General features: G+C 40.5%; 1 protein-coding gene across 1 annotated transcript in view; it reads left to right on the top strand.

Moving 5' to 3' along the window:
• The window catches only part of SUSD5 (sushi domain containing 5), a 33,027-nt gene extending 13,672 nt beyond the window's left edge, over window positions 1-19,355 (top strand). The window contains exons 3-4 of the mRNA XM_009579682.1: window positions 8,210-8,398; window positions 18,073-19,355. Coding sequence (XP_009577977.1) covers window positions 8,210-8,398; window positions 18,073-19,355 — 1,472 coding nt within the window. The remainder of the gene's footprint in view (window positions 1-8,209; window positions 8,399-18,072) is intronic.
• Window positions 19,356-25,845: the final 6,490 nt, after the last annotated feature.

Genomic DNA, 25,845 nt, shown 5'->3' with positions numbered 1-25,845 from the left:
GTACTCAGGTATATCATGGATGATTCTGAAAACCAAATTATTTCCAATTTAAGTCAATGCTTAAACCTGTTGTTGTTCAAATGCCAGAACCCACAAGCAAAGATGGAGTCTGAAGGCAAAAAATAAATTGTTACTGATAGGCAGGATTGTATAAAGACATTTGGGAACCCCTGAAGCAAATTGTTGATGTCCGCAGTGAAGTTTCGCATCTCATTTCCAAGAAAAGCAGGGGCAAGCAGATGGCGTTTGCTGAGAATAAGTTCACAACATGGGGGCATTTTGATAAAGAGTCAGTGGCAGCAGTGGGCATGAAAATATGGTTGAAGTGAAATGTGGCAGAGGTGATGCATATTTGATGTGCAGCCAGTCATTCAAAAATCGCAGAATTTGTCTGACCATCCTCTGAAATAACCCTCGTGATATCAACTCCAGGCTCCGTGCTGCTGTGAGCAATGCCAGCTCCGTCACCCAGTTGCTAATGTTGTCACACAAGCACCTTTGTGCTTTCTTCCATGCTGCTCCTCACATATAGGAGCAGCTCCCTGTAAACATCTGCAAAACTCTCTCATTGTCTTCCTTCAAATCTCTCTTTTGTCATCATCCCCCCCTCGAGAAAAACCTTGCGGTGGGTGGGACAGCTGTGGGATGCTGAAATCATTGCTCTGGCCACTATTGTTCCATTGTGCCCTTGTGCTCCCCTGTCTGTCTCCACCTGCTGCGTCTGAGCTTACACGTAGATGCCGGATCTCGGGGAAGGAGCTGCGTTTGCCTTTTGCATTTGGTTACTGCTCGTGGTAAAGGGGCAGTAAAGGTGAAGATAAGAACATAGTCTGGCAGTGTTTGTTGGAGAGGAGTACTGCACAGGACTCAGAAACTGTATAGTTAAAACTCAGGGGAAAATTTGCATCATTTGTGAAGAAGAGGCAATTTATGAACATCTTGCTTTGTACAAGGCAGGGAGTTTCCTGATGACAGAATGGGATGATCATGCCGATACAATCACCGAATAGTCCTTACACACAGGACAATAAGATCCCCTCTTCTTTGAATATATAAAAAATTTTGGATGCAGACTCAATGTTTGAATAGAAACGCTTGAGCGAAGTTGTGTGGCAGAGCCTAGTCTGTAGTTGGTATGAAAACAGCAAAGTCCAGAAAGGGAATAGCCTTAACACCTGAGTGTAACGCACAGTAAGACACAAGCCAGCACAAAGCAGTTGACTGATGAAAGAACACCCTACACCTCAGGGATGCCACTTTCAGTTTTGGGAAGTGAATATCCAGTAACAAGCAACAACAGCAAACCCCGCACCACAGCCTCAGACATAGCGTATCTGTTCTGCTGTTTTGTACCTGTGGCTAATAACTACATGTCTAAGTTATGGTTAATTAATTGTTTTTGTTTCTTACTTGAAACCTCCCAAGTATTTTTTTTTTCCTTTCAGAAAAGTGGACATTGCTTTTAATTGATACAATTTCAATTATAATATAGTAATACGTTAGTATTAAGACCTGTGTATTGAAATGAGGTACAAAAAGCAAGTTGTTTTGCCCTGCCGAAAGTGATAAATCCCAGGTTTCTTACATTGCCACCTATGTCCGCATACACAATAACCGCAAGCCCTTTCACTTCTTCCATATCCATCCAACCAATAATCTGCAGTCCCACATGAAATGCATCTGGTTCTTTCTCCAGTATTTCTTAACCTCACCCTCTACCCATCATCTCCCTGCCTTCAGGGCACTCGCAGCTCCTTGCCGGGTCCTGGCACGGCTGGCTGGGCAGGAGGCAGCATGTGCTGTGGCTGCCTTAGAGGTATGAATATGCTGGTTTGTCCGCCCGTACGCAATGCCGATCGGCTGGCCAGCAGCGCTTGTGGGAACGGGTAAGAGCTGAGTCCTACCTGTGCACATCCCAATGGAAAAGATGCCTCTTTCCTCTTTTAAACTCGTCTTACCAAACCGAGCAGATGCTCAGCAGCTCTCCCTCTTTGTCAGACTTGGCTGAAATCAGCCAAAGGCTCAGACAGAATGACAGGTTGAGGATGGACAGAGGGAACAGTCACATCAGCCTTCTCTTCTTTAGAAACTAAGTTGATGATAGTAACTCTTCACAACTATTTTCAGTTCTTAGGGTTGTGCAAAGGGCATCTTGAACCACCATGAAACTTCTGGTACAAACCATCACAAAATTCCCTTCTTAGGCCTTGATTTACAATTAATCTTTACTCAATTAACATGAAGCATGAAAATTAGTTCAGTGGATTTGCTTAAGCATACACCTCAGTGTGCCTCAGCAGCCGGGACAGCGGTCAGATGCTAGCAAGAGCTCTGGGTGCGCTTACAGGATCAGGCTTTTACAAATAAAAATCCTGGAGAGATACCTTTTTTTTTGTGCTTCTGAAATGGATTTTTTTCTGTACACACGGAAGAAGCAGCCTTTGATACTAAGAGTTATGTTTTACAGGGAATTGGTACTAAGAGTTATGTTTGACAGGGAAAGATGTAGTTGTAAAGTTTTATGAATGCTGTGAGTATTGCTGCAGTTTTTGCAGTACAGAGAAATGTGTCTTCTCAGTTTCTCAGAAACAAATGTTTTATGCAGCCATTAGAGTCAGGAAGACAACTCTGTACCAGCTCAGGATCTGCTGAGATCAGAAAGTTTCTCTTTTAGCCCCGAGTGCCAAAAATTACCTAAAAATATATTAGATTCTACCCATTCTGAAGATGGAGTATCACACAAAAGTCAGATCTGGCCCACAGAGTGTGTATTTATTCTCTTTCAAAGCTCATAAGAAAATGCCTCAAAGTATAAAAGACATAAAGCAAGAAAAACAGAAAGCTGGAATTTTTCCTACCAGTCTTATTTTTTTGTAGGACTGCATACCATTCAACTTCATACATATATAATCCTCTCGGATACGTTTCTTGTATTTTTTTTAAATGCAAAAAAGGAAAGATCTCTTTGTTAATAGCTCCCAAGTTTTACTCGTTCTTTCTTTCGGTGACCCACTGATATTTACAGGCAACAAGTAAGATCTCTATTCCATAAGGCTTTGATTTGCTGCCATCATAGAAAAACTAAACAGGCAGCAACTTGTGGTAGCATACAGCATAAATGCAAATACAACTTTGTTAAACATGATCGCTGGCTCCAGATGCCCATCAAAGCTCGATGGCTTATGTACGTATTTCAGTTTGCCTTTTTTCAACAGTAAGAAAAAAAGAAATTAGCATATTCTTTACAGCAAGTATATTAAATATACTTTAAAAGAGCAATCAAGCTGCAATTTATGTAATATTTGAACCATTTCTTTGTATTTGTCATGCTTTGCTACGGTTATGAAGTTTTTAATTTTTTCGTTGCTACAGCTTTCTTTTCCAGAGCTTTGCATATAGCTGACAGTGAATTTCCAGCTACCTGGTGATGTCATTTGAACTAATAAATGAAGTTATTCTTACAAGCCCTATCTGATGAAAGAGGTATTGGCATCCTAACATCAGTAGCTTACAAGCAGCACTTATATTGGCTACGATTGAGTTTTAGTTCTTTGTGCTCTATTTGTACTCAGTATTTTTATACAAAAAGAAAAAATCCATATGCTTTAGTGTCTCTGCAATCAAGAAGGAAAACAAACATCCACACTCATCTTTCACAGGGCTGAACGTTAAGTTGTGTTTTCTAATTTCTTAATGACGAGATGACATCCTATAAATTCCAGTGGTCTCTCTGGAAAAACTCTGCTGAATTGGGCGGTTGTAATAGGGGATGTTTTATTTCAATGAGGATGTTTCATGTCAGCTTTCAGAGCATGGTACACAGTTGAAGTAGCAATTGTAGATAATCAGATTTCAGTAGATTCCCAGTTCTGCCAGGTGGCATGAAAGCTGAAGTCTGCATCTTTTTCATGTTGATTTTTTTTCTGCCTTGAGCTTAGGCTGTCCTTTCTGTAGACAGTATTTTATCAAGACACCTCAAAAAAGTCTTTACAAACTGATGAGATGCTTGTAGTTTAAATCAAGAAGATGCTTCTGGAAGAACCTGGACTGGGGAGGAGGGGTACTGTGCTGACTCTTTGCCAGAAATCACCTGTCACAAACTCCTTTCCACACATGGTTTGGAGTTAAAGTTACTCTTCGGAGGGGCCATAATTCCTAAAAGCCAATCACGACTGAATGTGCTAACTCAGTTAACAATAGGTGTCTTCAGTCCCTTGTAAAAAATAGTTACTGAGTCTCTAAAAGGTCTGCATCCAGAGTCATCATTAGCCCTAACATATCTATGCTCAATACTTGTATCTTTGCTATGCCACTTATTCCCATTCAGTCGTCAGATGTTGACTCTATCCTAATTTCTACCCGTGTATATTGAGTTCTTTGTTGACTGTGGTGGTGATTTTCAATCCAGGAGACAGTCTGTGCCAAATTGCTGCTGACGTGAGGATCTTCTGTGTACTTCCACATTGCCCTATAGCTGTGCTGTGCTCTCTCCCTGCGTAACCTAATCCATCCGTGCTTACTGCAGGTCAGCTACCAATGTATGGAGCCCTGTTAGGTGTTCGACCTCACTGTCAATATGTGGCTCAGATTTGCAACATCTCATCTTCATAAAATGGCATCCAGAAGGTCACCTGCCCAGTCTGCTGCTTGCAGCTGATGTTAGGACACCAGAGCTCTCTGTGACAAACTCAGGAAGGGTCATGATGTCCAGAACTGGATTCCAAGTTTCCAGGTTTGAGGATGTGATCTTGCACACAAGCAGGCAGAGCATGGGATCCGCTGGATGGGGCCTGCGTGCTGAGGCAAAATAATGAAGCACATCATGCTCTTCTGCTGGGAAGTGTGCACTGGGCTCATCTTTTAGCACGCACCAAGAAAATATGCTGGTTTACGAGAGGATAGATGAGGGGGAAAGCAATGCTCCAGATGGAGAGTTCAGCACCCGCTCAGCACTGGAGAAGCCTGGCCCTCATCTACCACCGTCACCACTCCAGGCAGCCTCTGTAGTCGCCTTAACAAAGAGCACTGCTGTTCCTCCAAATTACAAGCTGCTGCCAACACATCCTCTGTCACGCTTCGTGGCCCAGATCTGCCTCCTCTCTTCCAGCAAGAAAATGACCTGAGTGCCAGCACTGAGCACAGGCTGTTGTTCCAAACAAGCCCATGCTTTGCCACCTCCTGGTACAAAGGCCACAGAAAAAAACCTGAAGGTTGTCCCCAGAAGTGGCTCAGTTTGATGAGCTGCTGTGCCAGTCTCACTTCTGTATGTGTACCAGCAAGAACAGGTTTGGCAAAAGGCTGAGCAGGAATTGTCATAGCAACTGAGACTGCAGCAGAACGAGGAGCCGTAAGATGCTGCAACCCTGAAAATTCCTGTACATCTTGCATGGGAGAGGACATCAGCAAAATGGATGTAGGAACTCGAGTATGTCTTTGCAGGATATCAGCTTTCACTTCTTGTCCATGCTGTCACTCAAAATGCTCTGCAGCAAAGACATGATCTTACGCAGTCTCATATGAGAGATTCAAAAGTTCAATGTACAGTGTTCATCCATGAACATCTTTTAAATCTCTCCTTTTCTTTCTGTTCACACATCAGCCAGATCTCTCTTTCAGGATCTCATTAGTCTCTATTGCCACAAGCTCCCTTCAGCTTCCTTCTGGCCTGAAAGGTTATAATGTGCTTTTTGAATGTGTTTGCCATAAGGTAAGTGTATTTAACTACTGGAAGTGTTACTTTTCTGCTTCCTCTGGCCACAGGATTAAGAAGCAAGTCTTTGTAGATAAGAATACCTTCTGACATATAATTGTCCCATATAGCCTTGGGATCAATACTTGCCTCAGAGCAGATACACAGCTCCCATTTGTACCAACGGAAGTAGCTACATAAATAAAGTACATGAAATGCAAAGGTCTGTAGCCATCCTATGAGGCAATAAAATATTTTTTTATTCCTTTCATCCATATCAATCTCTATTCATCCGACCAGTTCACAGGAAAGGCATTAGCTGCTAACTGCTCCTCACTTCCTCGGATGCCAAGCCTCCATAAGACTGTACATAAACTGAGCTTTGTGTAGCCTCAAGAGCTTGTTTTTTCTGTCGGTATGTGTGTGCATAACTCCCACTAACTTCTGAAGGTGTTAGACAGTATATATGTATGTGTACAGTACGGAGAATAGACTTCAAAGCTTTGACTTCAGTAGCGTGTCCCTTAAATTAGTGGCAGATGTTTTTCAGCATACCTGATTGAGAAGTGGTTAGCCAGGTCTATCAGATAATTTCTAAAATCCTGATCCAAAAGAACTTTCACAGAGCATGGATGTTTATTGTAGGATGTTCATTTCACTACGAGGTAAACAACTGGCAACTTAAATACATCGTATTTCTAAATAAACATGTATTTACCTGTGCCTGGGTCAGAAGTGGGTAGATGATGGGAAAAGCTGCAGCCGGGACTCATAAAGATCTTGCAGAATGTCCCTGGGGCAAAAGCAGGAAAGCCTGAGCTTTTGCAGAAAGTAGATTGAAAAAAGCTTTTCTGTCAAAACTATTGCCCAAAACTGAAACCCTGGATGTGAATTGGTGTCAATGGAAATGTTGTTTGTAAGATCTTGTGCTGATGCTGTCCTAAAAGTAGACTCTAGCAAAGTAGCCAGGTGCTCTCTGAAGACGTTTCTCCTTCTGCGTGTTTAGGAGCATAGTCTTGGAGGCCACTTTTTCAGCTTCCAAACAAAAGTCTTTCCAAGGAACATATTCTTTGCTTAGCCAACTAAGTAATTAGGTTTTTGTACCAAGGCAAACTGTTTCAACAGGAGAGATCAATACTAGAACACAGACCTGGCCCTAAGTTTCACTTATCCCATATAATTACCAGAACTCCTGAGCTATTACCTATTAGCCTTTCCATTTTTGGTTGTTCTGTATCAGGACAAAAGCAGGTTTTGAATCTTCAGCTATTTTGGCAAATGGAACAGTTGTTTTTAATTCCACAGTCAATAAGGGCACTAGAACCACTGGAAAAAATCCCAGATTTGAAAAAGAATATAGAAGTGTTTATTTGTACCAACACTGCACATTTTGTCCACTGGGTTTCTTGGTAAGATCATATTTTTGCATTATAGGGGTTTTTTTGTTTTTTTTTGTTTTGTTTTGTTTTGTTTTGTTTTGTTTTTCTGTGACCAAGAGATGTCTATTCCAAGAGGGACTGTAAAAAAACTGGAGAAAATGGGGACATGGCAAACCCTTCTTCAAGAGCACTTTTGAGAGAGGACGACCTTTGAGAGAAGAGAAAATGTAATGCCTAGAAGTTCTGTAGAAGATCTCAACTCACCTTGAAAACAACAGCCAAGAGCTCAAATTCAGCTTACGCTGATGTTGGCAGTTGCTTGCCTCCTTTTGCACTTCTGTCATGCAACCAAAAACTCAATGAAATTGGTTTTGTTGTTATTTACAGTAATTTTTGCTTCCTGGTTCTTAGTGGTGTCAGCAGAAATATTACCAAACAACATCCTGTTAAATTTTATATCCCAATAAATTTAGCTCTTCAGATTCTCACAGAGAGCAGAGCTATGTTACCCCTGGTTTTTGTTAAGTTGAAGAGCACGACTCACCATTTATTTTAGGATGTCTCTAACCTAAAATAGGGGAAATTTGAGTATCTAGGAAGAAACTTTTGATTTTGAGAAAGACTAGAAGCTTAGAGATAGTCTGAAAAATGGCTGGTGTCCATCTGGGCCTTTCCTTTCTATGACCATGGACTGGGACATCGCTCAGCCTCTGACTGCCTGCTACAGTATAGTAGACAATAAAGTGCCAAACAATTTCACAAGCTTTTCTGCAATTAAGAAAAATGACTGTGTCCAAGCTTTTGCTTTTCAGTCCCAACCTACCCAAGCCTTTGTAGAACCAGGCAGAGAAGACAGCTGTAGCTGGGCTGACTTGTTGGAAACAAAGCCTCTCTAGATGCATCACTGTTACACATCGGTAACACCAGAGTTATCACATCACAGCTACAGCCCAATATATACCTTCCCAATTACAGCTGGAAATAGTTATGAAGGAGGATAAGGGCATGAATCAGACGAGATGTATGAGTTCTGTGGACGTATGTAAGTTTGTCCTCGGGGTAACTCTTTTAGCACCGCTGTTAGCACTGCATTTAAAGCTATTGCAAGGTCTCTACAATCTCATTTCTTTTTTCTTTTCAGACAGGCCCTGCGGGGACCCGCCGTCCTTCCCCCACACCATCCTGCATGGCCACACTGGCTTTGAAATGGGGGACGAGCTGCTGTACGTTTGCGCCCAGGGGTACGTCATGGGCAACAAGGAGACGGCGTTCACGCTGCTCTGCGACAGCTGCGGGGAGTGGTACGGGCAGGTTCAGGCCTGTGTCAAAGGTAAGCTCAAAGGGCCAGCACACGGAGCATCCCTCCGGGAGGTCGCAGCCTCCCATTGGCCCAACTGAGACGGTTTCAGGCTTACAGGGGTGTCTCCTGGGCAAGTGCAGTCCTGGTGAAGGTCTGGGTGACTAGGACGTCTATGTCTTAGCTGGCCCAACAGGGCTTTTACAATCCCATTGGTGGACATCTCCAGTAAACCACAGGAGAGGATAATTTTCTCATACTTATATGAGCATAAAATTTCTTTCTGGGTAACAGGAGCCATTCAAAATAAAAAATTGGAATTTTTTTTATCCTATATTTATTTTTTCTGTATCCGCTATCCCCATTTCAGGGATTCACTGAGTCTTATCACAGGGTTATCATTCAGCTCCTGCCTTCCAGTCCACCATCTTCCTTCTTTTTCCCACAATATCCTTTTTCTTTAGTACTGAACATAATTTTTAATTACTGGAAAATAACCTTTGGGAAGATCTTTCACCTGTGTATTTAATATCAGAATCAGCCCGTTTCTGGAAATCAGCTGTTTATAATCTTGTATGCGCCCATTCTGTTACTGGATGAGGTTTGTAACTTTTCAATGTACTTACTTTGTTTACTCAAGGAAAGGGCTTACTACAGACGTTACAAGAAATATCAGAGGGGTTTTTTTTCAGAGTAGTTCAAAAGTCAGGCCTAGGCAGCGCTAGTGAGCCAAAGACATTGTTGACCAGACAGAGGGCACAATGCAGGTTTTGTGTGCCTTCTGCTATGTTTATTTTCACATGAAGCCACGGAGTTGCTACAGAGCAGGCTACCGAAATGAAAACTCGGTGGTTTGTTCTCGCCTTTGGGAACCTAAAGCAAGTACAGAGAAAAGCCGGTGTCTTTTTGTAGGCATGCACTAAACATGGCCTGCACGCAAATGACATCTTTCCTTACCGTAGACGTGCTGAGGCTGTCCGTGGCTTTATCACCCGGTCACCAGCCTTACATCTTCGTATGGTGCTACACGCTGAGGCCCCTGAGATAGCATCCTCCTTACAGAAAAGACAAGATGCCGTGGTGGTGCTGTGGCCCCATGGAGATGGGGGTCAATACCTCTCAAAGGCACAGCAGACCCATACGCAACTCCCCCCGCTTCTTTATATTTTCTAGGTTGAATTGAGCTGACCATCCTTTGTTTTTTTTTTTTTTATTCTGGATTTTTGGAATTTGATTTGGGATGCAAAATGGGTAGTACAATAGCTGTCCATCTTTTAAGCTCCAGACTTTGTCCACTGGCTTGTAAGAAGCTAGTTTGGCTGAACTGAGCTTTTACTAGCCCTTTCCTAGTAGTTGCTTTAGCACTTTTGGACTTCTGGCCTTACATACATGATAAATGCCGCTTCCTTGTGGTAGGTTAGGAAAATTAAAGACCTATGAAAGTTAAGAGAGCTGCCCATGCCACAGAAGAAGTCTGTGACAGAGTGGCAGAAATACAATTTGTGTTAGAGCTAAACAGTGAGATGGAAAAGTTAAAAAGAAGTGTATAGTTTTTTAACTTGCCCCAATAAAAAGCCATACAATTTTTTTCAGGATTTTTGTCTACAAACACAACAGTAGCTATCCAGATATTTACTCCATTAAAAGGAATGAAAGTGGATTTTCTTACCAAATAACTTGACTCAAGGGATCAGGCTTTTATTAAAACAACAAAAACAAAATGTAAAAGCTCGGGGAAATTATAATAATGACATATCCTTCATTTAAACCTTCAAGAAAATCCACCTTTATATGTTAGTTAGATTCTGCAACAAACTTTTAACTTTCCCCTTGTTTAAACGTAAGCTAAATGGTACCATGAATTCAGATGTGGATGCAATCTGAATTCTGCTTTCTCATTCTCTTTCTCATGTTACCCTGCTCAATGCATAAAGCTCACAATTTTTCCAATGTTTAAGAACAGTCATCAGAGTATCTTACTATTTTTTTCAGAGAGATATCACCTTTAAGATGATATTTCTGGCAAAACAGATAAACTTTAAGCAAAGGAATGAGCAGCTGTTGGGTAGCTGAACTATCTATATGGGCTGGAGTTAGCATATCCATTTCAGAACCTATATATTCCTTAATGTCCAGGGGCTTGCAAAAGTTATTTTTACTCATTAATATATACCACCAGGCAGTGGATAATCAGGAGAAAAGGTCAAACTTGTTCTTAGTAGAAACTGGTCATGTCTGTGCAACAGGGAACCAGATATTCAAAGCCATCCAGATGGTATAGAGATACAAAAAAAAGAAAAACCTCGACATCTTTCTGAACTATTTCAGCTTCCAGAACTGTAATTACAAACAGCAGTTCAGATGATTAAGTGAAATACTGCAGGGCGTAGAAGGGGAGCATAGAAGGAGAGAAGGAAAAAAGAGTATCTGCATCTGATAACTACATAGGTCTGAATCTCCTATAAGCTGCACCAAGTTGATACTTCTTTTTCCTTTACTGAGGTTAGTTAAAATGCTAACTTTATCACACATAGAAATAAAACTGTATTACACCAGAGTAAGAAAGAGAAAGAATCAGGCCATTTAAGTTGTATGTGTTTCACTGTTTTCCCTGGATAAATAGTCTATTTCCCCTGTTTTTCCTGAGCGTTTCACACAGCCGCAGGGGAGAGAAAAATATTTTTAAAAGAAATAGGAAAGTGTGGCTGTAAAATCACAAACATCAACACTGGAACTTGAGAGCAGATGTAATATTGTGGAATATGATTTTTAAAATGATTTAAATGTAGACTTCATGCTGAGGGGCTTCCTTTGATTAATGTTTTTCAACCACTTTAAGGACTTGGTGTAGAAAATAGTGTATGTGTTCAGCTAATAATTATACATTCAATCTTCCTGATCACAATTCTTAAGAAAGGAGGCTTTACAGGAAGACTGAAATGTGTGATGCTAGGATTCATTATTTTTTAAGAAGTAAGAATTGAGTGAAAAAGAACAAAAAAAAAAGAATTTAATTAAAAGAAACCTGATTTGCTATTGACAGATATTTTGGGTCCATAGTAGAGAGGAGAATGATTATTAATTAAGTACTCCAGAAGACAGCACACACATTGCTTTTTAAGCGCTTTGAGGCAAGAGAGTAACTTCCCCATCATGAATGTTAATGACAGGACTTAAAGGAGAATTTATATCCCTGTTGGCAGAGTGGACCATTTCTGTCCTAACTGGCTCACAACAGAGGAAAGGTGATCGTAAATCCACTCCAATGAACATTTAAGCGCTATATTTAGAGGCTGGTAAGATGATACGGTTCCCTTGTTCTGCATCTGCGCTGGGTGAGCAACTGGAAATGTGAAGTGGTCCCGATGTTCTTACACCAACACAACAGGACCATGGGGAGAAAACTCCGGTCAGAGGATTAAAAGACATAGGGCCTGTTCCTACATCTTGCAGTGTCTCTGAGGCCATATTCTTTGCTGCTTTCTCCCCCTCATCCCTGAAACAGCGATAAGGTTTATCCAGTTTCATAAAGCTTTCTGAGATTTGTGGATGTTACAGCTGCATGTTACTGTCCTACTTGGTAAGGGCCACATCATAATGCCCAGATTTTCAAGCAGAATATCGGACTAAACAACAATAATTGGGTTTTTCTCGTGTTTGTGTAAAAGCATTGGTCCTGCTTTACATTCCCAGTTGCTCACGCAGAGCAGATTCAGAGTCAAGGAGCTATCATTGTAGCAGCATCTAAATATAGAACTTAGATGTTCGCTGAAGTAGCTTTATGATCATCTTTCCTTTCTGTTGTGATCCAGTTAGAATAGATACGATCCATTCTAGCAGCCAGGATGTAAGTGTACAACTGTACAGTTGGCAAATCCATAAATACAATGAAAAAATATATTATGCATCAATACATGCATAATCCAAAATATGTTGGCAAAACTTGGCTATGGGCATAACTGAACAAAATCATTTTGGGGTTATATTAAATAGATTCTGGACACAATAAAGGATGTTGTAAATTAAGAAAATAGTATATTGCAAATGGCTTTAATGTACATTGCACACACCAGGTAATGGACTCTAATTTTTAATCAAGATGCTTTTTAAGAAAAAAAGTGGCTCTGTATGGTTACTGTTTTCCTGCAATTTCTCATCATGAAAAGACGCTGTGTTCTAGCTGAAAACACAGGGATATTCAACCCAACAAAGCAACCTTAAGCAGAGAACAGGGAAATACATGTTTTTGCAGTTTATTATTTTTTCTATTTCTGTTGAGAGAACGTATTTGTTTCACAAAGTATATCCTGAAGATTGACATTGTAGTAAGGTCTGAAAGCAGACGCTACGTGCCAAGCTGTGGCTGTCCTGCATGCACAGAGACTAAAGTGACCGTTGCTAAATGAAATTTTTTTTTTTTCCCCAAAATGAACCATAGGTTCAATATCAGGAGCATTAATACTAACATTTTAGTGGGGGGATGAGGGCTGCATTGCATTAGACTGCGTCCTCGAGAGTTTGCTTCCTCAAAGAGAAGGCAGATTAGATGGCTGGGAAATCATGTCACATCTCTGCCCTAAAACTGGCGAAGAAGAATGTCATATATTTATCCTTTTCCCTTGACTGCTTTGCGTTTTTTCAACTATAAACTTGTGACAGGAGAGGTCACATCTTCTGCACATCTAAGGAACCTCTCCAGTGTCAACACTTGGATACTTGTCTAGTGCATTCAGAGCTGGTCTAACTTTTCCACACTGAGGACCATACGTCTGATTTCAGTGTAAGGAGGATTTGGCTGACTTCGACCACCTCTGAAAGCTTCATCTACAGCTCCCAGTCTTTTTACCTGATTCAACTATTCTCATTACTTCAGACACTGTTTTCTGAGTTTTCAAGAACAGTGTTGATTCACATTCATGTGGTCTGTAAGCATGACTAGCCAGCATCATTTAATTAATTTTCTTTTTTTTTTTTTTTTTTTAATGGGGGGAGTAAAACAAAATGTCTCTGGCTTTTGATCTTATTTGGGAATGTTTTTTTTTTCCCCTGACAGTGCAAAGGGAGAAATGTGACAGACAAATAAGATAAGCAACAAAATATGTCCGCAGCCTGTCAAAACAATTGTTATGACAAACTTTGGTTCTCTTTTCAGGTCTGTCACTGAGCGGTTGTATTACATTAATGTAAAGTATTGATCTGGCATGAACTGATTCTGCCAAATCGAATTATTTTTAAAAATTATGATGGGTTATTTGTTTATATTAGCAGGCTTTCTGCTAGAATAAAAATCATCCTCCCTATTGTAGCTGTTGGAAAAGACAAAAGGCAACACAAATTCTGTCTAGTGTACACTGGTTGATTTGAGAGAAGCGTGTTCGTGTGCCTGATCCAAGTCAAATGGATAATTCTTCGAGATGCTGTAGTTCACAAATCTGACTGATCTTAGGCAAATCGGTCTACCTGCTCTTTTCCTTCCCACCCTTAAAGACAGATGCCGGCTTGTTAATGTTTGCTGTAACTACTTTGAGATTCTTAGAATAAAGATGTTTTTATACAGTAGAAATGTTTATGGTGATGGTCTACACAGAATCTAGTTTCTATTTCCTGTACTCCAAAAATACCTCCACAAAATATGCAGTGCACTTTATGGTTGTCCAAAATAGCAACACTCAAAATAGAGCTCGGATGCCAATATGCTATCTAGAAGAAAAATTAAACTGATCCTAGAGTGTGAAAACCACGCTCTCTGGTTTTGCCTGTCTCTATGTTTTGTCACTGTTTTCACATTAGGATCAAAAGTTGAAAGAGGTGAAAGCTCTTTAGGACTGGGTGCTTCCCGGAAAGGACAAGGCTAAATTAAAAGGATTTTACCTTTTAGTTGAGCTTCACATCTTTGGTAGTATGCCATTTCAGCATCTGTTGCTGTAAAATTTTCATTTCAGCCTCAGTAATCCCTCAGACAGTGAATCAAAACTCACTCATCCTTCAGTCTGCCAGAGGAGGGTAGGGGGAAGATGTAACAATGACCAAATATAGAAAGATTTTCGTCTTGGACTAATTAATTTCAGTGCCAGCTCTTCTTAAAACCAGACCTGCCTGGATAGGAAGGAAGAAGCAACCACTGTTAAATCAGTTGCTAACTGTTCTAAAAATGTGTATAAATAAAGGTTACAACTATTTGGATAAGAGGTGGAGTTGAATCTACATTGGTTGTTGCTCTTCAGTACCGAGACTAAAATTCAGAGAGCTGTAAAGCTCAGGAAAGTGCTGAGGAGGTGAGCAAAAAGAAGTGCAAAAGTTGTACAATCTGTTCCTGGAAAATCAAGCTCATGGCTGACTTAAAAGATTGTCATGGTAACACAAACTCACTAAATACCAAGTCCAAGCCCCATTTGAAGGTCTGAGGCCCAGAAGAAAGAATAGAGTATTATTACTGTGTAAGTCGATTCAGGATCACATAAATCAAAGCTTCAGAGTAAGGGGGTCTGTATTTCCTTTGATGGTTAGAGAGCTCAATAGTTGCTTTCATTCTGGCATCCCATAAGCTAACATTAGTTATGTTGATAGTCTTTGCTATAAACTATACAAATACGGGAGGTTGCATATGAAAATACATTATAGCAGCTTTACAACTCGGGCCACAATCTGATTGTCAGAAGGAACAAGACGCCCTTATGCAGTGACGAGCAGCACATAATGAGCTCCAATCTCAGGCTCTCTTTAGACTACAATGGGCTTTTTCTTTCCTCAGTTGAGCATTAAGAAAGCACCAATTCATTTCTATACATGCAGGATCAGGCCCAAAGACAGCAGGTTTGATAGAGACTTGATTGATTGTTCAACAAACCCTTAATATGTTCTGATAGACTGAGGACTCATATTTTCCTAGGAGCACATGCTCTTTCCTGATGTGCCTCCATAGGACTTTCTTCTAAAGGGCTGAAAGTACACGGCAAGAGAGGCACTAAAGGGGAAGAGCTTCAAATTCTATAAAAAGCATATTACTACAGTTGTTAAGCATTCACTAACGATCCATACTGGTCAATAAGATGAATACTAGCTGCCCATTGCTAACCAAAGAATAGGTCTGGAGGAAACAACACAAGCACATGACTGTAACTTTTATTCACGGGTGTGTATGCATGCACTAGAACACCATAATGTAAAAATCAATGTTTCATCTTCAGCTGGATTACCGTAGTCTGAAAAGTAAATGAGTGTCAAAAGTAGTTAGAGGTACAGAAGACATAGAGGTGAAGAAAGACTGGTGTGCTGATTCATCTCAAAAAAGAAAACAATGACCATCAGAGTTGGTGAATGATGAGTTCTCACATTACGAAGTTCCAGTGCATATATATCCAATAGACACCTATAGGCTGTCCTGAGAGACACTGGACTTTAGTGACGCAGGCATGCCGGATAGCAGGAGTCTGGACGGTAAGAGGACAAAATGGCCTGAGGTACCGTTTCCATGCAAAGAGAGCGCCAGGTAGAAAAATTCTTAAGTGAGAGCGAGACAAGGGACAACGTGAGGGACAATAGCCTTGGATGGCTATTATAACTGCTACATAGCGATGGCCAGTGCCACACAGAACTTCATAAATATGTTGCTAAAATGCTTTGGTATTCAGAGGTACCCTCCAGTCATTAATGGAGGTCTGAAGTACTGTTGGAAAAGATTTTAGGATGAATTAGAAAAGTGAGAGTCCTACCAGGAAGCTTTCCACTCTGAGAGCTGGGTTTCCCTGTCTGTGAAGTCGTCTTTGCACCAGACAGAAGTTTTTTCCTGCTTTGCAGAGGACGGGGAGGATCTAGAGGATTACACAAGCAGATGAGGACACCGGGACCGGGAGGGAGAGAGGTCCGTTGTTGGCACTGTTGTATCGTGTGCCTGTTTCCCCCTACACCCTTGCTGTGAGATGGGAGGATCTGCTGAGAACATCCAGTTCTCCAGCTTGATAGCTTTCACAGAGGTATTAACTCTCTGCAGGCTATGTCGCACATTTCGGTTTCCTCAGCGTAACTGCTTTGGTTTATGGTAGACCCGGACGCTATTCCAAGAAAAATACCTTTTGCTAATACTCATTCTGTTCTGGCACCTGGCTTAAGCTGTTCTGGCAAAAAGTAAGCTGGTGTGAGCTGTATCACCACTAAGTGGTTTTGGTCAGACTGGTTTGACAATATTTCTAATCTTTCTTAAGAGTAGACCAAATATGGCTCTGCCAGAAGTCTGGGAAGCAGTCTCCAAGGAGAATGTGACTCATTCGGAAATTGAGGTGGGCCCCACATGAAAATGTGATTCAAAGTTGGTTGAGTGTAAAAAGGCAAAAAAAGATAAGGCTTTATGAATGCATTGATTTGTAATACAGCTTCTCCTATTAATTTCTTGTTTCCTGTGTCATGCCAGGTCTATTGCTTCACTGTCTTCACAAAAGACTAAACACTCTCTTAAAAAGAAGAATTCTCACCATGATTCAGTTTGTTTTATTTTCCATATCCCAAGGCACTATTTTCTAGGACTTTTAATGCCAGCATAAATCTCAGCAATTACATCAACTTTCTATGGAGTAAAACTTGTGTGAGCTGAAAATCAGCCACCCTGTCTAGTTTGGAAAATTTTTCATTGAGCTAAGGTTTTAGAAGAGTGGAAGAAATATAAATTACAATACATTATTTCATTCAAATTCAAACATTTCATTTCATGCTTTGAGTCAAGTCTATTTTGCTGTGAGTGGTAGGTCTGTTAAGGCATGGGGAGTATTTCTAAATCAAACTCAAACTTTGTGATGAATCTGTGCCTCTGTTGCACTCAGTTATTTTTTTGATGGTTTGGCTTTGGTTTGTTTTTTTTTTTTCTCTTTTCTTTTTGGTAACATTGATTTCTTAAAATTGGTAGCCTGAGAATTGATTACAGATGGTATTATCTTAATACCTAGGTGTTAGGCTTTAAGTGTTGGAGACAGAGTTTTCTATCCTTGCAGTCACGGGTGCATCTTGCTTTCTTCAGATGAAGATGAGTGAAACTCAATGTCAGCTTTTGTAGAGGGGGGGTCTTCCTCAGGCAGCTCTGAAGAGCTCTCATGGAATGAGAAATGCCATTCAGCTCACCTGGCCACAGGTGTCGTATCACTGCAACACCAAGGTCATTGAAGAAAAGTAGAATAATGCTAAAAAATTGACCATAAGGTACTGAATATAATCCTTTAAAATCAGCTGGCTCAAAAGGGATGAAGTTGCTGTAAAGCTTCTAGTTTTGGGGTTTTTTTTAAGTCCAGTTAGTAATTGATTACTTTTTGCTATACGTTCCTCTCCACACCCATTTCTTGCTTGAATATGATGAAAATTTTTCCTCAAGTCTGGCAAAAAGAGTCATGTTAGGGAGAGTGAAGGTTTGAGAAAACAATGAGCAATTAAAGGAAGTCCTCTAACTGCAGAGAGTAAGTTATTTATGTACATTTTTAAATCTGGAAAGATAAGATATTAGCGTTTAGCATGGACACCTATCCTGATTTTTTTTTAAAACTTGATATTGACTGTCAGGTTATGGTGGACCATCCCCTTTTCAAATAAACAATAACACTGAATGAAAAATACCGTCTAAAACTCACTCCTCATTTCTTCTTGGCTTCTTGTAACAAATGAGCCCAGTGCTTTTCTGGAGAAATTAAATGTTGGCTTCTGTGTTGTTTTTTTTTTCATGTTTCTAGATGAAACCGAGGCACACATTGACTATGAAGATAACTTTCCTGATGACAGATCGATACCTATTGTTGAGAATGAACATGTCAATGGCAAAGAGGAAATCGAGCAGGAGCAAGAACAGCTTTCCTTCGGTAAAAGTCCAGAGGAAGGAAGAACTGGAAGTACCAAAGGTGTTACTCAGGACACAGACACTTCTGAAAAAGGGAGCAGGGCACCAACTGAGTCCCCCGTGTCGCTCCTAAGCCAAAAAAACTTGTTTTGGTTTCCATCAGAGGCTTTCAGTGAGCCTGAATCAGAGAAAGAGACAGGTGATTCCACTAAAGCACAGTTTTCTGAAGGTGATAACCACATTGGAGTGAAGACAGCCTATGATGAACCTGGTGCCAAAATGTTTTATGACAGTGAGGATTTCCCCATTGGACCCATTCTCACAAGTAATGATACAAAGGCAGAGATAGATGCAGTTGCCATTACTGACGAGTCGTGGTTAGATGGTTATCCAGTAACACAAGAAGTGGTAGAGGATGATGAAGAGGAGGGGGATAAAGTTGATGGTTCGATGGGAACAGAAGACGACGTCGTCCTCACGACTGACCAACCGAATCACGTTGAAGTAAGAAAATCGGGCAATGGTAGCCCAGCTCCAGAGGAAGGTTTAACGCAGATTGTGGCAGCAACAACGAGGATAAATGATGAAGGGGCCAAAGAGACACTGGTACCACTTACATCAGTGAGTGGGCTGGAGGACTTAAGTGTGAGCGAAGGTTATGGTGATGCCGCATGGGGCCACGCAACTACATCTCTGGAAACTGTGACTCTGGAGCCCGGTACAACAATGCTGTTTGACATAACCAGCTTAAAAACGTCCATGTCGGAAACCTCTGTGATGGTCAGCCCCGCCGATCACACTCCCTATGCAGAACCAAAAGAAACAACCGCCTACCCAGCACAAGTAGCAACAACTGCACCAGCTCCAGATATCATTACTGACACGTCGTCCCAGGAATTAGCTGAGCAAGAAAATCTCACCCAGGGCCTTGGAGAACAGCCCATCCCCACTTCCGAGCCGTGTGAGGGAGAGGATTGTCCCAAGTCCAGTAAAGGTGCTATCATAGCAGTAATTGTGATTCTTCTCTGCTTGTTACTGGTTGCAGCTGTACTGGCTGTGTGGTTTTTCAAAAAACGGCAGCAGAAAAATTCTGTCTATAAACTAAATGGAAGGTGTCAACCCAGACATCATTGCTACCACCACTACCACCACCAGCACATTGAAATGCAGAAAGTCTAACCAGGGGTCTTTTGGCAGAGATGCTAGAAATCCGAAGAAAAACATATTGATGCTAGAAGGATCACGACTCATGGATGCTAAAATCCAGCAGTGCAGAAAGCAGAAGAAAAAAAGAATGCTAAAAGAACATAGAAGACAGAAAAGATTTCATCCTTTTGAAATCGCAGTTTAGCATATTCGACCTTTCAGAGCTAAAGAATCTGTATGTTTTTATCACAAGGGTCTTTTGGAGACATCAGCAGGACACAGCGTGCTTGGTAGTACATTTACAATTTGTTCCGCTTCTACATTTTTCTCCTATTAATAATAAATTAATTGATTAATTTCTGTGTTACCTGGTTATAGTGTATGGCAGGGCTGGTCAGGCCTTCTTGGTCTATTCTCAGTGGAAGAGGGAAAGAAGGAGGGAAGGAGGGGAGAAGGATGTTTTTGGAGCGACCACACATTTGGTGTTTGGTCCTTTTTTAGAACCTGCCCAAGCTGGTCAGGATAAACCACCATAACAAATTATTACTTGACGTGTCTTAAAAAGAAAAACTATTTGCTACCGTACTTTAATGGATAGTATTGCAGTGATTACTAAGGTACTTTTCTTCAGCGTTGTGAATTTAACAAGCCACAAATGTTGGATCGTTACGCTATTTTTCTGGAAGGTGTTCTTTTAGCCTTAGTGAAGAAGTGCCATTCTTATACTAATCTTTTTATAGAAATCATGATGCCTCCCTGGAATTCAGAGAATACTGTAAGTGCCATTCTTCCTTGAGTATCAGCAGGAGAGGAGTCAGAGCACCTTTGATTCCAGGTGTTATGATGAATAGCCTCTTATTACAGAGCCAAACAGTGATGAAGCACTTTCCAGGGGAACCCTATATAAAGTCGGCTGCTTTTCTGAACACGATACCGACTGGTAAAGATACTGAATTTTATTTCACAGCCAGTAGTACCTCTGGCAACTGAAGCCATGTATAATACTTCTGCCATATGAACTCTGTGGAAGGACTTATTTTCACCATTCTGCTCTTTCATCAGCTGGAGGGATGTCTGGGGTGGACATTGGCTATGGGAGATGGGAATCCATTTTGAATGCTGCTTCTTGTGGTTTTAAAGATAAAGCAAACCTGGGAAAGAGAGAAATTGCATCCAGTTGATAAAACGCAAACACTTAGCTTTTAGACTGGGTGTTGGTGTAAAAACACAGAGGCTTTTCCAACAGCATGTTCCATTTCCAACAATTCTGAAAATAAACAGGCAGAGAGGGGAGGACGTTTTCTAGAATGCCTTAACGTAGTTCAGGTGAGTTTAGTATGAAATACTCTTCCTTACCTTTCTGAATGAACAGGAGAAAGACTGGCAACTGTGAATAATCTGCAGGTCAGAAATAAATTCGTCTGCCACTCTATTGTACAGCCTTAGCCAAAATATGCAGTAGTTCAACACATCAAAATATTGGAGTAAGAAAAGCTGACTGGGTGGAGTTCATCCATTTTCATGTTCTGCCTTGAGTCACAGTCGTAATCATCTCTAACTCCATGGAAGGTAGACTTTATGAAATGGAATGCAGAATTGGGCCCGTCATACATACAGCCATCAACCTCAGTGCTGGTGAGGAAAACAAAGCATTTTTAGGTGGCGGCTATACGTTATTTTGGAGAATTTGACCTCAGAGTGGAAAGAGTTGAATCTAATTGCCTGGCAAGAGCCACAGTAAATAAAGAAGGACAGAAACTGTACAGATTTGTAAATATTGTGTTCTCTGACATATGCATGACTTTATGCTTTTAGTGCATTCTAGACTATGAAATAACCGAGAATTTCTGTTGTAAACTATTTTTTTATGCAGTAGCGTTTTAAAAAAAAACCCAATGGATTTCGCACTAAGCAACTTTATGGAGACTGTTAACTCAACTAAAACATACTGTCTGTAATCTCATGGAAATATGCTGAAAAATAAACACAGGAACATCCATTAAAAATATTGTTTAACTGAAAGGTACAAGTATGTGTTACAGTTCTGTGTAGCATCATTCAAAATGAAAAGTCAATACTCTCTGGCTCAGGAACTGAACATGTGAAAATGAGACTCAAAATATAATTACAAACACAAATTGTACAGGGATCTTATTTGAGACTTAAAAATACTTGTTATTCATGAACCAGAAGAAAATGTACATTAACATAATGCTTTGGAGGTATTTAAATAAAAATCAAGTTACAAAAAAAGGGAAAGGAAGCACTTGTGTCTGTTCTTTTGCAAATCATCCAGTTTGCCCACTGTTCACGGAGAAAAGATAGGTCTGCCACTTGGATAATTCTTGTAGAAGACACTTTGATACCAAAAAAATTAGCTGAAAAGTGTTTAGCTTAGGCTGCCAGCCCGGTTCTTCTTCAGAAGATCACCTACCCCCTTTTGCAGCAGCATCCGTTTGTACTCATGGTTTTCGCTTTACCAGAATGATTCAGGGAGTTTGGGAAAACTAATAAACAGATGGGGATAAACAGCCCATGAATGATACATTTGACTTAGACCTCCTCTTGTGTGCGAAACTTGGCTAATCAAAGACAGTAGGGATGGCAAACAATAAATACAGTACAGTAAATACAAAATCTGAAGATGATAAGGTCAAAATACAGTAGGGGATGAGTTACTTGTTACAGGAATTAGGAGCTGAAAGTGCCAGCTGTGGGTTGAAATTAGGAAAGGAAAAAGGAAAGGGGGAAATACCAGGAGTGATTTTGTGATGGTGACATCCAGTCATTAAGCGATTGATCTGTTGCTCCTGTGATAAACGTCATGTATCATCCTCTTCTAGGGAAGCCGTGTATTACAACAGGCCGGCCAGAATCAGCTCACTGGTGTTAAGCCTGAGATATGATTTCCCTTTTCCCTCCTTTCCTTTATTAACAAGTAGCTATTAACTATTTCGTATAGATCATGTGCTGCTGCGTCTGGGCAGAGCCCTGTATAAATTTGCTGTCGGGCAGGCTGAGAAGTGACTCTGTGGGGTGTAACAACGAAGCTACTGGCAGTCCTTGGGCGTTCAAGCCCTTGCAACGAAAAGTTTTCTCCCCTTTGTACAGAAACGCTGGGATCGTGGATTTTAGGTATTCAGTAAGCTCTCAGCCTGAAAACCCCTCAATTTCTGTGCTTGTCCTTTCATTTGCCAGCGAGGTGACAATATATGGTTTATTGCATCATAGTGCCTTATTGCATACTGTACCTCAAAGGCTATTTTGTTGGGGTTTGTTGCCACGGGCATTGAAGCCAGCATAGATTGATTTTTTTCCTTCAGTGAAAAGAATTTATGGTTTTTTTTATATCCAATAATTTGTAATGCAAAGATACAACATAATATGTAGCTGTGAAAGATCAGAATATGTAGCTATGAATGACCATTTTAAAAATTAGTCATAACAAGAAATGATTAGCTAGTTGTAAGAATTCTCAAGCTACAGGGTTGTCACCAGTTCAGGATAATACATAAATGTTTAATCCCTTTTCAGATAAGTGATAGTGAGAATGGGGCAAAGGCGTAAAGCCCCAGTTTTTTTTCTTTAAAGTTAGTAGTCACATAAAGTCACATAAAGTTACACCTCTGAACCCCATATTTCCACTTGAAAGTAAGCAAGTCCCATTACTTTGCAAACTAATCAGGAAAAGAACACATTTGTTACTTCATGCAGCTTAAAAGGCCTACCCATGAGGTACATCAAAGGGAAGAGAAAGTTAAAAATAATCAAAGAAAACTTAGAAAGTTTTTCTACAGAAAAGGTTAGCATTTATAAACTTAAAAAATTCAGAAGTCTCTACAGAATTTAGTTTCCATGTATCATCGGTACTCTAAGGAGAGAGAACAGGGGAGGGAGGAGAGATGGGTGTCTAAACCGCTGAATATTTCCTTGCCAAAAATAAATAAATAAATAGGTATCTATTTATTTTAATATTTTTTCCTAGGCACTGAAGAGGACTTAAAATACAAAACCCTGATTTGCTGGGGTGTGCAACCCAACTTACTTTGGCTATTCCTTACTTAACTTCTTTTTTGTATATAGCTTAAACTCTCCACACTAGGTCATTCAAGTCTTGAGTCACCAGAAAAAAGAAGTCGCTGTTTAAAGTATGGCAGACAACCAAAAGTTCAGACAGCTGCAATGAAGGATTAGTTGTGGGTTTTTCTCACTGCCTTGCTACAAACTGCATCACAGCTCTATGTTCAAACATTATTAAATGGGAATGTTTTCTCTGGCACTGACTACTTCTCCCCACAGTTTAAGTATTGAATTTTTTTAACTGAAGTAGCTTTGGTTTACAGCTCACATTAGAACTTAAAAACATATTTCCATAGTAGCTGGCATATGCAGGCAACTGTTTATTCTCAGTACCAGCCATAATAAACACTTGTACTTTTATAATCCAACAAATCTTTGTCTAATCACAACTCCGTTTTCAGAGCTGTAGAATTTGCATGCTATTTAAACCATTTTTCATGAAAACTCTCTAGAAATTGAAGGATTTTCTAAGTCTGCCTTCATTATCAGTATAGAACAATAATTCACTGTAAAGGATGTGGAGATACACGGTGGGTATTAATGGCAATAGTCTATTGAGAAAAAGCTTTGTAAAGCAGGACGCTACAGGATTTTCAGGGGAATAGCTTGCCTTGAGGAGATGCACCTTTAATTCTACCTTGAACTTATTCTGGCAAGTATGAAGAAATGGCACCTCCTTGGTCAGACAGGCTTTCCAGGTGAATGGAGAACAGCAACTTTTGGGTTTTAGCATTCCAAAGCAGTAAAGTTCTGGAAAACGGAGCAATCTGAATTCGCTTTTGGCTCATGCATTGTCAATAGAACTAACGAAGGTCTGCTTGCAGAATCACTGCAGTGAATGAAAAGGCCCAGCAGGACAGTTGAATTCCTTCTGAATTTTCCAGAACTGATTATTCTAAAAGTGTTTGTTTTTTGTAGCTGACTTTATTGGCTACTGGAATTGCCGAGACACAGAAGTATGGAGCCTGTGATGCTGTTTTAGGGGAACAGAACTAAACTTCGAGCAGAAAAATCTCTACCACCCTTCTTCCATTTTTAATGAATATTGCTAATTATGAGGATGAATTAGCAAGAAGCCGGTAATACATGAAGAATTACTATCAGTAAGAGCAGATACTGATTTGAAAAATATTACATATTCGGCACAGTCTGTCAGATACACTGATTTCCAACCTGTGAATCTTCCCTTGCCCACGCTTTGGTTCTTACGTAAGAAAGATTGTCCTGACAGCCAGCAGTCTTGTTTTTCACATAACCAAATACCCACTTCAGTGTGCCAGCAGTTGTGATTCGGTTTAATCTTCAGCTTTTAAGCAGTTCCCCATCATGCAGGACCCCATCCAACAAGAGATCAAGCACAGGACTCACGCTGCGTGCAGACCCTTGTGCTATCTGCCAGAAGATGGACTTCACCCACCCTTAACCTCTAAGTGGTGACTGAATGACATGCTCAGAATTACTGCAGACTTGCTTGTGGGCAACAAAGGAGGATCGGAGGCCAACAGCAGCTATCCAAATAGCCAGCTTTGTTACTAGAAATGTGAGCAGTTGTTAAAAAGTGTAATTGTACAGCTCCACAACAAGCAATACTACCACCGAGGTTGATACGAATTTTATCTCCAAGGTCAGCAGACACACAGTACCAACACTGCGTTCGAGTCAGCCACAGGAACACGGTGGCTTCAACAAAATGACGCTTCCCTGAGCATCAGCATCATCCTGTAAGCCTTGACAAAAAAAGAAATGGAGACAAAAATCTAAATATCCCATCCGGTTAAGCAGAAGCTGCTAACATCTGAGGCAGGCAACTCACAACTGCAAGAATTTGGGGTGGCAGAAGGGAGGCAAGAACCATATTCCCGCAGCCTCCCAAGAAGAGCTGGCAGGATCAGAGAAGTGGAAGAAAAGACACTAATTTATTGCAGTCACATGTAAATGTTGGCATTTAACAATAGCAGCAGCAAAAGAAAAATCAGTTTAAAGAACCTGAGAATGCTGAAAAAAGCCACAATAAATACTGAAGAACTGGAAGAGGAGCTATTTCTCATTAGAAAAGAACAAGGGTTTGAGAACTACTTGTACTTATTAAGATTGAACTGGCTTGGGACCATATGTAGTGGAAATTAAGAAAGCCAGAAAAAATCCACAGACACTTGAACAAAATGAAAAAGGGATCACAGTGCCATTTCGGGAGGCCACAAGAGTATCAGTTGCCTCCTCAAGTTAAATGGAACGGTAAAGGACATCAGACTTACTTCATGTAGGCTTAAGAAAAATAAATCATTGGCTAATGGACATCTTAGTAAATCATAAAATCCCCACCTGAGAAGGCACAATGGCAGGGGATTTTAGCTGTAAGGTCGAGAGCTGAGGAAATGACTGAACATGAAAACAGATCAGCTAAGGAAGCCTTAAAGACAGAATCACAAGCTTACCAGAAAAT

Source organism: Fulmarus glacialis, unplaced genomic scaffold (assembly GCF_000690835.1).
Source record: "Fulmarus glacialis isolate BGI_N327 unplaced genomic scaffold, ASM69083v1 scaffold9966, whole genome shotgun sequence".
Taxonomy (NCBI): domain Eukaryota; kingdom Metazoa; phylum Chordata; class Aves; order Procellariiformes; family Procellariidae; genus Fulmarus; species Fulmarus glacialis.
Note: the sequence above shows the minus strand (reverse complement) of the source record. Positions and strands in the feature narration are given on the sequence as shown.